General features: G+C 46.7%; 2 protein-coding genes across 5 annotated transcripts in view; one reads left to right on the top strand and one right to left on the bottom strand.

The window, feature by feature from the left end:
- The window catches only part of AOPEP (aminopeptidase O (putative)), a 433,403-nt gene that overhangs the window by 13,270 nt on the left and 405,927 nt on the right, over positions 1–14,206 (bottom strand). The window contains exon 18 of one of the 3 annotated variants that reach the window (XR_002126899.1): positions 12,621–13,580. The exons of 1 other annotated variant lie outside the window; for it this stretch is intronic. The gene's annotated coding sequence lies outside the window, so the exon portion shown is untranslated. Of the gene's footprint in view, positions 1–12,620; positions 13,581–14,206 lie in introns of those variants that run through there. One more of the 3 variants, XR_002126900.1, reaches the window with a different exon arrangement.
- FANCC (FA complementation group C) overlaps positions 1–14,206 on the top strand; it is a 260,271-nt gene that overhangs the window by 244,263 nt on the left and 1,802 nt on the right. Inside the window, exons 11-14 of one of the 2 annotated variants that reach the window (XM_019668799.1) lie at positions 839–914; positions 3,166–3,247; positions 5,474–5,648; positions 9,542–9,745. In XM_019668799.1, coding sequence (XP_019524344.1) covers positions 839–914; positions 3,166–3,247; positions 5,474–5,648; positions 9,542–9,745 — 537 coding nt within the window. Of the gene's footprint in view, positions 1–838; positions 915–3,165; positions 3,248–5,473; positions 5,649–9,541; positions 10,432–14,206 lie in introns of those variants that run through there. The other variant, XM_019668798.1, reaches the window with a different exon arrangement.

Here is a 14,206-nt window from a genome sequence, read left to right as displayed (position 1 = left end):
AAAAAAAAAAAAAGTAATGAATTACTTATACACAGTAACATGGAAGAATCTCAAAAAAAAATAAAATGTTGAGCCAAAGAAGCCAGACAAAAAAGAATACATACTCTTACTATTCTGTTTATATGGAATTCATGAATAAGCAAAGCTAACCTCTCATCAAAATCAAAATATTGGTTGCCAGGGTGAGGTGGAGGTATTGACTGTAACAACCTCAAGGGAACTTTTGGGAGTGATAGAAATGTTCTGTATCTTATTTGGAATCATGGTCACATTGAATTTACATATTTACCCAGTTCATTAAATTGTACCCTTACAACCTGTGCACTTCACTAGATTTCTAGATTTTACCTCACCTTTTTACACAAGTACCTCAGAGGCTGTGTACTCTGAGGCATAGATGGCTATAGCATTTAGGCCCTCACTATATTATGAGTACCATTGTTGTTCTCTGCTTTTGTTGTTGTTAAAAAACCATCTCACAGCTGCCTTGCAAACTCTCTTAAATAGAAAATTTATGTGTATAATTGGGTTCATATGAGGTAAACAACAGCTATAAAGACATCAGGAGCTTAACTTTATTTACTTATTTTTTATTTAACTTTATTTTTCTTAAGTCCCAGAAGGTGACTTTAAACGGCTTATTTTTCTGGAACATATTTATAAGGTTATCAGAAGCATCTTTTTAAAAATGTTTTTAAAAAATAAATGTTGAAGAAAACATTCTGACCATGTGAGCACTAGTGTATCCTTTTTGGGCAGAGGACGCACGTTTTAGTATTTTCTTAACACCTCTTCTAATCCTAACGTTCATGCAGTTGAATTTTTAATTCTATTGTAGCTGAAGTTCACACTCAAGACCTACTTTCCTTATGCTTCTCCCTCTCTCGTCATGGTGCTACTGCAACATCCGAAAGGTACGTAAGGGTGATTCTGAGTGTATTCAAATAATTTCTGGGAAAGAGCACGGATAAGACAGGGCCCTTCTCTCCCAGGTCCTTATCTGTAAAACAAGGGACACAGAATTGGTCACGTCTAACACCCCTTGAAGCTCCCAGGGTCTCGCATTTTGTGGTTTCTGACATGAGAATTCGCTTGACTTCCCTGTCAGGATCATTTACCGAAAGAAAGAAAACAGAAAAAGAAAAAAAGAAAAGGCCTCTTGTTAAGTTTTGATAGTCTCCTCCGGATAACACAAGACCTCCGCGGGTGCCAGCCAGATCCACCCAGACGCCAAGAGCAGGCTAAGACTTGGCTGAGTCAGAATAAAACAGTACATTTATTTGTATTTCCTTCTTTCTGCTCCATGCTCCTGGTTGCAAAAGAAAAGATAAAAGGATGAATGAAGCCAAGGAAATGTAGGGGCAGTTTCTCCTAACGAGGCCCAGGGAAGGGCTCCTTGGGGGGATTCCGTACGTATGCGAGACCACAGCCTCCTCTGGTGTCACCTGCCCACCTCCCAAAGGCCTTACCCAGCTGAGGAAGGGATGGTTCCATCCTTAATTCATCTGCTGTTGATCTGTTAACGTGCCTCGGAGCTCATGTTTAGGAAACAGTCAGAAACAGAAAATAAAGACATCCCTTTCCCTCTCAAGCCTGAAGTCTGAAGGAAAGGCAACACCGACATAAGCACAGACCCTGTGCCAGAGAAGGAGGCATTTTATCTGAGCATGGAAGCAAAGAGTAAAACAACCAGTAGTACTTCCTTTCTATGCTCTTTTATGCTTGCTTTTTTTCCTGAGACTTGAGTAAGTAGATTCCTTTAAGGAAAGTAGATGATTCAGAGTTTCACAGCATTTTGTAAAATCTAAATTCCTCTTCCCTTTTCCTAAAAGATGTAGGTTCTCATCCACGGTGACTCGTCTGACACCGTCCTCTCAGATGCTAGAGGTGGAGGTGGTGATGGGCCTGGTGGGATCCCTGGTCAGCAGTCTTGTGAGACTTAACTTGTGGAAACACAATAGGAAGACTTTACTAACAAGACAGAAAAGTCACTAATTCCCTTTCCAGGGGTATGCCCCACAGCTCAAGTCAGAACACCAAAGGTCACGGCCAGTCTGTGCAAGAAGCTGAATGGGTTCCAGGAAAAGTACTGGAGTGGTTAGTTTTTAAGTTTGACAATCTATAAACAGAAGATGAAGGTGGTGTACGGGCATGAACTCAGCCCACCTGCCTTTTCCTGACTGTGATTGTCCTAGATTTATGTCCCAAAATAAGCAAAGACAAGCAGAAGTATAAGAACTTCCTATGCTAGTTTCTAGAAGTTTTCTGCATTTTACTTATAGAAAAAGTAGTATTTTCAGAAACTGCAGTGTTTTTTAATAGTAGAATCTTCTGTTTATCAGAAATTGATTTCATGCTTATTGTAAAGTCCTGTGAGACATAAAAGATGGATCACTTATGAGTCCTGACTATCCAGAAGCTATGAGAAGAGGGGACACATAATAAGTATCTAAACAAGTAGTACAAAGAAGAAAATGAAAACGTCTTCAAAGGTTGCAAATCAAGAGTGAAGGGGCTTCAGAAGAGGGAGGGAGAGAATATATGATCCTTTAATCTAGATAACGTTTGTGGAGTAGCAGCGGGTACTCTGTCACATCGTCTTCCTCGTGTATTTAATTGTAGAACCTATCTGCCGATACCTACATGATACATGCTCAGATGTGTTTAGAACCAGAGGATAATTGTGAACCCACAAAAACTAACTCGAGAAAAAGCATGTGTTTGTAATGATCCCTATATATTTTTTTCCTGGCCTTTTCTTTACGATCAACCTGAAATCATATTCTGAATTCATCACAATCATAGAAAAATATTGGGCAGCCCATTCCTAATTCTTTATTGACTGTTTTATTACAGTCTCCACATATTTTGAAACCACAGATTGTTAGTGATAGAGGAGAGGGGTGGGTAGGTAGAAAAGAAAAAACCTGGGGTGTCTGTGACATAGCATTTCTATTCCCCTGTACTGAGTTAAAGAGCCCAGAAGTTTAGTTTGTGTAACAGGCCTAAGAGATGGGTACTGGCTGTGAACAGCATGAGAGAGGTTGTGTAACCAAGAAGAGAAATGGCCTTTCCCCCAGATGCCTCCCATCTTAGCTGAACATGGTGCCTGTCTAATCGGTTTGCCTTTCCCTCAGTTCTCCTCTGCTCTCTTCCCACCCGCAGACATCCCCCAGGGGCTGTGGCACCAGCCACTCACACATATTTCTGAGATGCTCAGAGAACAAGTTGAAGACCAGACACACGGGTAAGTGAATCCTGACGAGTCGGGTCTGCTTCACATGTGGTTTCTCTGGCTCCTTACCCGCCCTGAGCAGAACTGGGGAGAAGACATCTGTGAGCACCCCCAAACAGGTAAGCACACTGCCAGTAAGAAGTGAAGTGCAGAGCTGCACGGGCCACCTGGAGCCGCCGTGTGTGTAAATATCTCATAGGGAAATTGTTCTGAGTTATGGCTAAGTATTAGATTTTGAAACATATGAGCATAACAATAAAAAAAAAATAGATCCTGGGGGAAAAAGCAGTGCCCGCACGCCGCAAATCCCCTCGGCCAGGGTACCTCTCTGGTCCTTTGATCTTCTCTATACTTCTCTCAGGAAGGAAATGCTAAACTTCTGTACAATAGGATGAAATGTTTCTTTTTCCTTCTCTTCATAATAAATATGTATCTAAAACTTAAAAGTCCTTTCTAACATTAGGCTATTAACTACCCTTTTTTTAATACGCGCTATTTTCCTAGCAGCATTCTCATTGAGGCTTCGCTACGTTCCTTGTAACGTAACGCCCTTCAGTGTCCTCTTGCCGCCCTCGCTTTCGGAGTGTTAGGCATTTTAGTCACTGTCTGTCTTAGCCTTCAAGACTCTCCATGTGTTCCTTCTGCCAGTTTCCCCTTTGAACTTCGCTGTCATCGCGTCACCGAGCCGTCAGACTTGGGGCAGTGCTCTTGCGTTCCTGATCACTGATGCAGATTTGGGTGCTGGCTATTCACCCCTTCTTTCCACCAAGACTCCTACCAGCTGGGGAGACAAAGAGAACTGGTGGCCAAGTGAGGATCAGAATGTCGGCCACATGGGGGCCTATCCCACCTGGCAGCCCCACTTCACAACCTTCCCGTTGTCTGTCGCAGAGCAGGACTTAGATCCGAAACTTCATGGACGCCACCCTAATCTGGGTCTGCCTGAACTAGAACTAGATACTCAGGGTCCACCTGCAGAGAGGCGTCTGGGAGCAGGTTTGGGCAGTTTCTCACACTCAGTTACTGGGAGAAAAGGAGAATGACCAGGCCCATCTTGGCAGGGCAGGCCTGGAACCCAGACCCTGGCCTGCTGCCCTCCTGGGAGCAGGGAGCACTCAGCTCACTCTCCATGAGGTCTGCAGAGAGGCGACCCTGGGGTGTCTCTCCTGTGCTTTCGAGATGTCACACCGAGCCCCCCACTGACGCGGCCCCTAGAAAGGCTCCCCCAGTGGGAAAGGCTCCTCCTCTTCCTTTCCTCTCCAGCGTCTTGCAAGCTAGATTTCTGAACGTTCCATCGCTTGCTTTCAGAGGACTGGGACAGGAGGAAAGCAGTGACCAGGGGACATGAGGACAGTGCTCAGCACTTGGGGCATCCAAGCAGAGGAATGTGGCCCCACATCCTGCAAAGGCCGCACTGCAGAGGTACCCAGAGCGCTTCTGTTCCAGAGGCTCCCCCAGTTCAGAAGGAAAGTTCTGGTCTAATGTGATCTCAGGCCAGTCCTGCTCCATGTTTTCCTGGGGAGATGTCAAACTGCCGATACGTGACTGTGCAAAATTAATGGGTCCTTACCTTGAGCAGATTCTGTCCTCTAAGCAACAATTGCAACTCCCAGTTCCCAGTGTGACAAAAGGATAGCTTCACAAAGGCTGTGACTTTTCAGCCTTTATGTATTTGTAATGGCAGAAAAGAATACACTCTGCAGCTCATTAAACATTTATAGTTGCCCAACTATTGACCGGAGCCCTGTGTTCTGTCAGAAATGTGTCTCGCCTGTGCCCCTTCTCTGGTCTGCATGTGGACCCCAGGGACCCCCTCCTTTCTTGCTCAGGTTCCCTGGGTGGCAGCATGTGGCAAGGTGGCCCCAGTCCACAGCAGCCCAGCTGTGCAGGCAGAGGGGCGCGCTGCGGGCTCTCCTGCATCGTCCTGCGGGTAACGAGCCAGAATCTGGCTTTCTCAGAGTCTGTACTCACTCAGCGTCCCTGGATGTAAAGATTTAAATGTCTGGAGTTCTCAGGGCACATAGGGTTTTGAGAGGCAAGCCTTGGAAGGTCTTGTGATGGGTTCAGAGTGGCATTGTGAGCTGTTTTCCTGAGTCTAACTTGTAGTACTTGCAAGTTGCATTTCAGTGGGTAAGAACAATTTAAGCCAACCGTTCGCAAACATTACAGCTGCTTTAAGAACCAAAAGGAAAAAGAAGTCACATTGCCTGGCTGCCATGTGTTTTGGTTCCGTTCCAGGTCCTCCAGAGGCCCCTTTGAGAGCTGGTTTGTGTTCGTTCACTTTGGAGGATGGGCTGATATCGCTGCTGAGCAGTTACTGATGTCAGAGGCTGAACCCCCGGAGGCCTTGCTGTGGCTCTTGGCTTTCAGCTACAGCCCACGTGATGGGAGTCAGGAGAGAGCACAGACCATGGTAGGTGGCAGTGCCCACTGTGTGTGGCGTTCGGGGTCAGTCTCTCTGGAGCTGAAAGGATCCTATGTGAAGGGGCCCCGGTGTGGGTTTGAATCTCACTAGCCCCCAGGTACCTAAGCACTGGGTGCTCCAGTCCGTTATGGTAGTAGATATCGGGCTGGAGGAGTGCGTGTATGCTGGGCTTGTGGTCGGAGATGGTTTCCTGGCTTCCCAGAGTTGACTGGAGACTAGACGCTGCCACCCTGCTCTCCTGGGAAGCACCGAGATGAGGGGCAGTCCCTCTGTCCCCCAGGTCATTTGATCTGTTCTGGCTCAGCTGCCCGGCCGCCCTCACAGGGCGCCTGGCCGGAGTCCTCCAGGGGATGCCATGCGGGGTCTGACCACTCCACTGAGGGGCTGTGTCCTCCTGACCAGCGGCCTGGCTGTGTCTGCTTCCGTCTTGACTTACTGCTTTCTTGGATCAGTCAACAGATCCTCACATTACCGGCTTTGTTTAGAATTCTTACTAAAGTAATCACATGATATTAACCACTTTGCTTCTGAAAAAGGACTTGGTCATTTCCTAAATACCAGAGCAGCTAAATACAGGCCTGGCTAACTGTGGCAAAGACAGCTGTTATTTTATGTGGAATATAATAATTACAGGAAGCAACGCTTTGATTAAAGGCGTCGGCACCGCCCTTGCAAACATTTATTTGTTGGTTTTTAAAACTTTAACTGCCAGTGCTTTTTGCTGATTTTAATAATTAAAGGGAGCAAGTTTCTTTATGTAGAGAGCAGCACTCGTATTTGCTTGATGTTTTCTGTTGTTTGAAAAAAGCAGAGACCAATATAGACACGTCTGTGTTTTTTACTTGTTTAAAGGCTTACATGCAGGGAAAGAAAAGCGTTTGGGATTTTTAAAAGTTGAAATTCGGTGATAATTTATTTTGTATAAAAAATATAACACTATTTAAAAATAAACATAATGCACATATGTATTTGAGGATTGCTATTTGGTTAAAAAAAGTGTGCTATTTCTTCTCTCTTAAAATATCACATTAAACTAATTAAGGGAAATCCTAATTTATTTTCATGATCTTATTTCTAATAATTAAAATGTGTGAAGCTCTATTGATTTCTAAAGCCCTTTTATATACACTTTGTATTTGATTCTGTATAAGCCAAGCTGGTAGGTTACGTGTTAAACTCCATATTGTTCATAGAAACTGACAGAGATTCACTTTTGAAGTATAAAGAAAGAAGTTGTCCAGTAAGATTTAATTTCTAGAAAGTTCTGCATTGGCACATATTTCTACTAGTTAATGGGTCCTTTTTAAAATAAAACCTGTGCATAGTTCTTACCCTGGGGATGCTTTGGCATCCTGGATAAAAAGGGTGGGCTAGTGTAGTACGTCCATTTCCTTCCTAGCTGTCTGTCAGCAGTAGCCATCCACCTGTGACTGAAGCCCTGCCTTCATGGTTTTGATCCCAGAACCTCTTCGTCCTTGGTGCCCAAGCAGAGTGTGTGCTGTGCGGAGAGCAGGTGGGCCGGTTCCCTAGTCTAACCAGTAATACCTACCTGTGAGCTTTAATCCCTTTGGGGGCAGGTCTGTTGGGTGACTTGAGAAATAAACTATGAACTGCCTTTGAAAGCATGATGATTGTGAGGTTTGACCGAGCTTGTCAATGGCTGTGCCTTTGCCGTAAAAGCACAATTAAGTCAGGCACTGTACTGTACTCGGTAGGTGCGGTGGCTGGAGCTGTTGCCTCCGCTGGCCAGGCCTGAGTCCCAACGGGGAGCAGAGGGTCACTGTCCCTGCCTGGGGGCACGCCGCTCACAGAGACCAGCCCCGCTGCAAGCACGCTGCTGCAGCCAGCCTTCATCACCTTGGCTAACTTGAATAAAAACAAAAATGTCTGTGTGTGTATACCTTAAGAATAAGGCAAGAGTGTGTACACTTTAACCCTGTCATTCCATTCCTAGGACTTATCCTAAGGACACGATTAAAGATCCACACAAAGATGTATGTACAAGATTTATCACGGTATTGTGTGTAATCGCAATAATTGGAAATGGTCTAAACTTCCCACAGTAAGGATACTGGCTACATGCATTGTGGTCTGTTATAACTGTGGAATAGCATTCTTCCATGAAGACTCATATCCTCAAAGAGTATGTGCTATAGACACAGGAAACTGCTTAGAGTGCATTGTGAAGAGAAAGCTGGAAGACAGAAAATATAGTGTGTAGTGCTTGTTGTGTCCACAATGCACAGAAAAAGAATGAGAAGGCCGTAAACCTAGTTTTCAACAATGAGTCCCTGGATGGTGGAGTTATAGGTCACCTTAATTTTTTTTTTTTTTTTTTACTTTTTTGTTTAGATTTTCTGCAGTGAGCATATATAAAATTTCATAATGTGGGATAAGAGGTAATACTTAGAAAAGAAAGCTTGTATCTTGCTCCTGGAAAAATCAGAAAGCATTTAAAGTTACTGGCATGTCAGGAAGGCATTGGAGGGGAAAGACAGTCTGGGATGAAATGGAAAGGAAGAAGATCCAGTCTTAGGGAATACTGGACGAGAAAAAGTGGATTTGAAGGCATAGCTTCCTAAGTGCCCGCATTTTTGCAGACCCTTTTAGATGGCAAGATGGCCGTGAGCTCCCGTAGATGCCATCAGACAAGGGCAGGCGGGGCCCAGCTGAGAGGAGACGGAGTAAGAGTGGCCCTCTCCTGTTGGAACACTGCCATCGCCCATGGAAGGGCCCCGTGGTGCAGTTTCTCACGGTCTTGTATTGTCAGAATAGCTCACACAGCACTCCTAGTGTACTGGAGTTTATGACAGACTTCATTGAGTGAGGCCTTAACATCCAGAAAAAAAGACTCTCACAAAATCCATAAAATTGGTCATGGGAATTCTCAGAACAGGCCTAAGTATTTTTTCAAAAATGATGGACCATAGCTGTTCGTGAGTTCCATGTGGCATTTGAATCCATGGCTTTCAGTTCTAGTTTTGTTTTCCAAGTCGCAACTTGATGTACCATTCTTACAGCAAGCAGAAGTCGCAGTATGAAGTAAAATTTTTCATGCCAAACAACCCACAGACCTGTAACACTCACCATTCTTATGTGGATTCCACAGACCTGTGACCTCTGCTTGAGCTTTAAACATGTATGAACAGCCTATCCCAGTTTCTAAACCAAGACAAAGGTGTGTGTGGTGTGTGTAGTGTGTGGTATGAGTGTGGTATGTGGGGTGTGTGTGTGTGTGTGTGTGTGTGTGTGTGTGTGTGGTGCATGAGTGTGGTATGGGTGTGGTGTGGTTGTGTGTGCTCGCATGTGTGTGGTGTGTGTGGTATGAGTGTGGTGTGTGGTGTGTGTGTGTTCGTGTAGTATGAGTGTGGTGTGCGAATGTGGTGTGTGTGTGTGTGTGTGTCTGTGTGTCCATGTGTCCTCCCTCCCCCCACCTGACCCCAAAGATAGCAGAACAAGCCTTGTTCCTATCAGAACACTGGTCCGTGGAGGTCTGGTTGCATGGGGCTGTAACTGATTTGTGTCTGTGATAGCAAGCGAGTCTTGAAGGAGCCTTTTTGTCCTTCCCCCACAATATAAAAATCTGACTGCATTCTGCTGAGGACTTTTCTCCGTTTCCTTTCATACAAAAAAAGGTCAATTCCTGGCATGGTGCCCTAGCTGCTTAGTGAGCAAGACGAAAGCAAGTCAAGAAAATTCCATTACGCCATTTGGGTTTGTGTGGAGCAATGTGTAAACTCAGACACAGGCTGCTTCTGTCTGCCCTCCCCCGGGCGCCAGTCCTCTCCTTTTGGAGGGCTGCTTCAAAGCACTGAATAGACCCTGGACCGTACATGTCCCGGCTCTCCCGTAATCTCTTCCCTTTGAAATTGTGCTTCCAGGCAGAGGGGAAGGCCGTGCTCAGCCGCCTCCTGAAGCTGCCCCGAAGTCCGACGCTCTCGGCCAGAGATGTGCATGCAGCAGCTGGAGAGCAAGGTGGGGACCCCAGACTGGCTTCGTGTTCATGGCTGATCAGACACCTGACCTTGAACTTCCTGCTCTGGGCTCCTGGAGGCCACGCGATTGCCCGGGAAGTCATCGCCCTCGTAAGTCTCCCCTTTTCTAGCATCCTAGTTCTCTTTCACATCCCACCCAAGGGCCCGGCCTCTGAAGAGCGTGTACCAGGATGCTGTCCAGACAGAGGTGGATGGGCAGCGAGGTGGACAGCTGGGACAGACCCCAGAGCCTGCCCCGTGGCACACCTTCCGGTCACAGAAGAGAAGGAAGGCTCAGTGAAAGGCAGCTTGCTGCCAGAGCCCATAGTAAAAGCTAGGTCCCCCGTCTCCTCATGTACTCTTCTTCCAGTTCAATACACGACTGTCTTCTTTCTTATGAAGAGAAACAAGACTTAAATGAGACAAGGATGTGCTCGCTGTTGTGGTTCAGAGAATGTTATTTATTATTTACAAAGAAACCCTTCCATAAGCCCAGCTGACGTGAGGGGAAAAGAACAGTTCAGGTCAGAAGTGAGCACCACTCATGGCAGGCACCAAAACAAAATAAAACAAAACAGATAAATTGAACGGCAAAATTATAAACTTCTGTGCATCAAAGAACACTATGAAAAGAGTGAAAAGACAACTCACAGAACGGGAGGAAAATATTTGGAAATCACACATCTGATAAAGGTTTGGTGTCTAGACTATTTCGGGAATTCGTACAACTCAACAACAGAAAGACAACCCAATTCAAAAATGGACAATGGATTTGAATAGACATTTCTCCAAAGAGTATGTACAAATGACCAGTAAGCACATGAAAAAATGTTCAACATCATTAACTATTAGGGAAATGTCAATCAAAACCACAGTGAAATACCACTCCACACCCACTAGGGTGGTTGTTATAAATAAAACAGCCAAAAGGTGGAAATAACCCAAATGTGCATCAACAGGTGAACGGATAAACAAAATGTGGTCTATACATACAATGGAATATTATTCAGCCTTAAAAATGAATGAAGTTTCAACATATGCTACAACATGGATATACCTTCAGGACACTATGCTAAGTGAAACAAGCCGGTCACAAAAGGACAAATACTGTATGATCCCACTTACATGAGGGACCTGGAGTAGGCAAATTCATAGAGATTGCCAGGGGCTGGAGGGAGGGGAGGATCAGTAGTTAGTGTTTAATGGGGACAGAGCTTCTGTTTGGGAAGATGAAAACATTCTAGAAATGGGCAGTGGTGATGGTTGTACAACAGTGTGAATGTACTTCCTGCCACTGAACTGTACATATAAAAATGGTTAAAATAGCAAATTATATGTTAAAATGCTCATCCAAAAAAATAAAATCTCCAAAATGCTGGCTCATGGAGTTTTTATTCCTGTGTTTGATTTTGCTTTTTATTGCCATATAATATACATAAATAAATGTGTAGCTTGATGAATTTTCACAAAACATGCATGCACCCAACATTCAAATCAAGAAAGGACTGTTCCCAGCACCCAGAGGACCCCCTCCTGCTCCCTTCCAGGGAAGGTTCTGTTTGAATGTGAATGTGAATATGAGAAAAGTTCGTGACAAGCAGGGCTGCCAACAACCTCAGAAACCAGCACCTAGCAGGTTCTCCTTAGTCCCTGTAGTGCCGTCTGGGGGGGCAGGCAGGCCGCCTCTCACATGTGCAGACAAAAGCCATCTGAGAGCTTGGGCGTGGCCAAGACAGAAGACTTGCTTGTCATGTGCTGGGTGCCATCTCCCAGGGCCACCCCAACACAATGATCTGCCGTGTGCTTTTATAAAATGCACACCTCACTTACTCCCAAGTCTGCTTGGGTGGGAGAATGCCATTGGTGAGAGCTACAAGTGTTCATATGTCTAGAGAACTTGGTACCAACCAACTTTATCTCTGGCCAGGTGTAAGCTGTAATAGTCGCTTTTCAGCCACTCCCTCAGTCAGGTGATCAAGGTCAACATCAACAGGGGTGAGTCCTTGATACAATGTGATGAAACTGGCACTTTACCTCTGTGGTCTTCCCCCAAACCTATAACCTCAGTCTAATCATGAGAAAAACAACTGACAAACCCCAATTGAGGGACATTCGACAAAATACCTGACTAGCCTGTCTTAAAACTGTCCAGGTCATCAAAAACAAGGAAAGTCTGAGAAACTATCACAGCCCAGAGGAGCCTGAGGAGACATGACAACTAACTGTAATGTGGTGTCTTAGGTGGGATGCTGGAACAGAGAAAGGACGTTCATTAGGGAAGTACAGGAAATCTAAGTGTGGACTTTTTAGCTCTTAAAAATGTATCAATATTCACTCATTAAATCTGACAAATGTACCACACTAATGTAAGATATTAATAACGAGAAACTGGGTGTGGGGGATATGTGATCTCTCTGTACTGTCTTTTCATAAAACTATACATCTAAATCTGTTCTAAAATTATTTTAAAAAGTCAACAGCAGGCACTTTTGAATCATGGAAGTGTCAGCAGCATTTTTGTCACCTGACCTCTGACCTCCTGCCTGTGCCCTGGACACCTGTGGGAGCTTGTCCCCTCCTCCCTGGGGAGCTCCTGTTCTCCTCCTGTCCGGTCATTCTGGGAGTGGAAAGGCAGGCCAGGGAGATCACCGCCTGCTCCGCCCACGGGGTGTGAGAGAACGCAACCCAGAGAAAGCTCAGAGACACCCAGGTCTCTGCTTCAGTTATTCCAACCACATTTCCATCCGTTCCCGGCAAACAACAGCCCACATTAAACATGGACCACCCCCAGGTCTCGCCCATGGAGAAGCTGCTGTGAACGAGGACCTACGTCGTGTCACAGAGTTCACGTTCGCTGCCCGTGCCCGGGTGCCCGTTCCCACAAAACAGTTCAGTCTCAGCTATACATTAACATTTGAGGCTGAGGGAACACAGAAAACGCTAGTACATCTTCATTAAATTTTGTAAGTCAGCCCAGCTGCAAAAAAAAAACCCACCAAAAACAATCATTAAAGGATAAAATGACAGAGTTTGTCTTCACGCACGGGCGTCTCAGCAGGTGGGTTCCCCATCGGGGCACCTGAAGCCCATTGCAGCCGAGAGCTTCCTGGACGCCGTCCTTGCAGGTGTTCTGAAGCCGTTGTTACTAACACACCAGCCTTCCTGACTCAGCTTCCTGCGGTGACCACAGGACAGGCTGAAGGCAGCCTGGCTACTGCAGCTACAGGCAGGACAGATGGAGGCGTCCCCTGCACAGTGCCAGCCTCGCCTGAGGGTCTCGCCTTCCACCAGCTCATCGTTCCTCTCTCTCTGAGCCCCCTGGAAGGAGCCAGGTCTGCCAGGCCTGGAGCAGGTGGTGGCCAGACGGCAGAAGTACTGGCTTCAGTGGGACAGCCTGTCTCTGCCAGCAGCTCTGGCTTCACCACCCAGGGGACCCAAACTCTGGCCCAGCTCTTATGGGAACTCCGGCCCAAGTGGGCCTGGTTCCCAGGCGTGTCCCTTTGGTCTCAGCATCAGCTTTGGGCCAGGAGACAGACGGCAGGAGCTGTGTCCAAGCTGTCTTTTCACAGCCTTCCGTGTGTTCTCTGAGTGGTCCCACCTTACTGAGCAGCTCCATTTCATTCAACGTGCCATCTCCTTCCATCTTCTCCCTTCGTCCCGCACTGCGGCCTCTGCTGTAGGATGCTCCCAACCGACTGCTTCCTCGGGCTCCTCGCACAGGCCCCGGGATCTCAGTTTCTGCTGGCCTTGGGCATCTGCGCCCCACACCCTTCGCTCCTCTGCACCTCTGATGATAATGAGGCAGAAGCAGCCTGGCTGGTGTCCGGTTCCTCTGGCTCCTGAGGCTCATCCTCTCCCGCCTCCTGTCCGGTCCTGCGTTCATGTCTCTCTTTCTCCCTCTCCTGTCCTTGGTTGCTGGATCAAAGCAGTAACAGCCAGACGTTAGCTAGAATTTGAAATACGGAGGTCAGTCCTATAGATGCTGAACTCAACATGAGTTTAACCCCTATACGGACATGCCTCAGCCAAGCCCTGCAAGGATGTGGGTTTCCGACCTCAGCTGCAGTGAGGTGGGGTTTTGTATGAGACTGGAGACCCTCAGTGGAACTGTGGGAGTGGAGTTGGCTTATAAAGATGGTGCACAGTTAGATCAGGCGACCTCAGTCATCTGCAGTGGCTGCGCCGCCTGTCTCTGGCTTGGGGGAGGCCTGGGAATGATGCAGTGGGACAGGAGGCGGGCTCCCCTACTCAGGTTCTAGGTGGTAGATTAACTGTTTTACGGCGTCCCAAGGAGGCTCACATTGCTTCATCCACAAAGACAGAGGCTGCATCTGATCAAAGTCATCAACAGCATCAGATCTCTGAGTAAAAAGCAAGTGATGATGATACAGACACCAGGAGCCCTGCCTGAGCTGGCAGCCTGCTCCCGCCCCCAGCAGAACCCCAGGACATGTGCCCCCCATTTCCTGCACAGCACTCACCTAGCACACGGCCCTCAGCGTCTGCCTGGACTGACAGGTGGGTGGCCAGGAAGGGGTTCCTGGGCCATAGGACAGTCCCGGAGCCAGGGTG

This window comes from Hipposideros armiger, unplaced genomic scaffold, assembly GCF_001890085.2.
Source record: "Hipposideros armiger isolate ML-2016 unplaced genomic scaffold, ASM189008v1 scaffold_539, whole genome shotgun sequence".
Classification (NCBI taxonomy): Eukaryota; Metazoa; Chordata; class Mammalia; order Chiroptera; family Hipposideridae; genus Hipposideros; species Hipposideros armiger.
The sequence above is the reverse complement of the archived record's forward strand: the minus strand, read 5'-3'. Positions and strand labels throughout refer to the sequence as shown.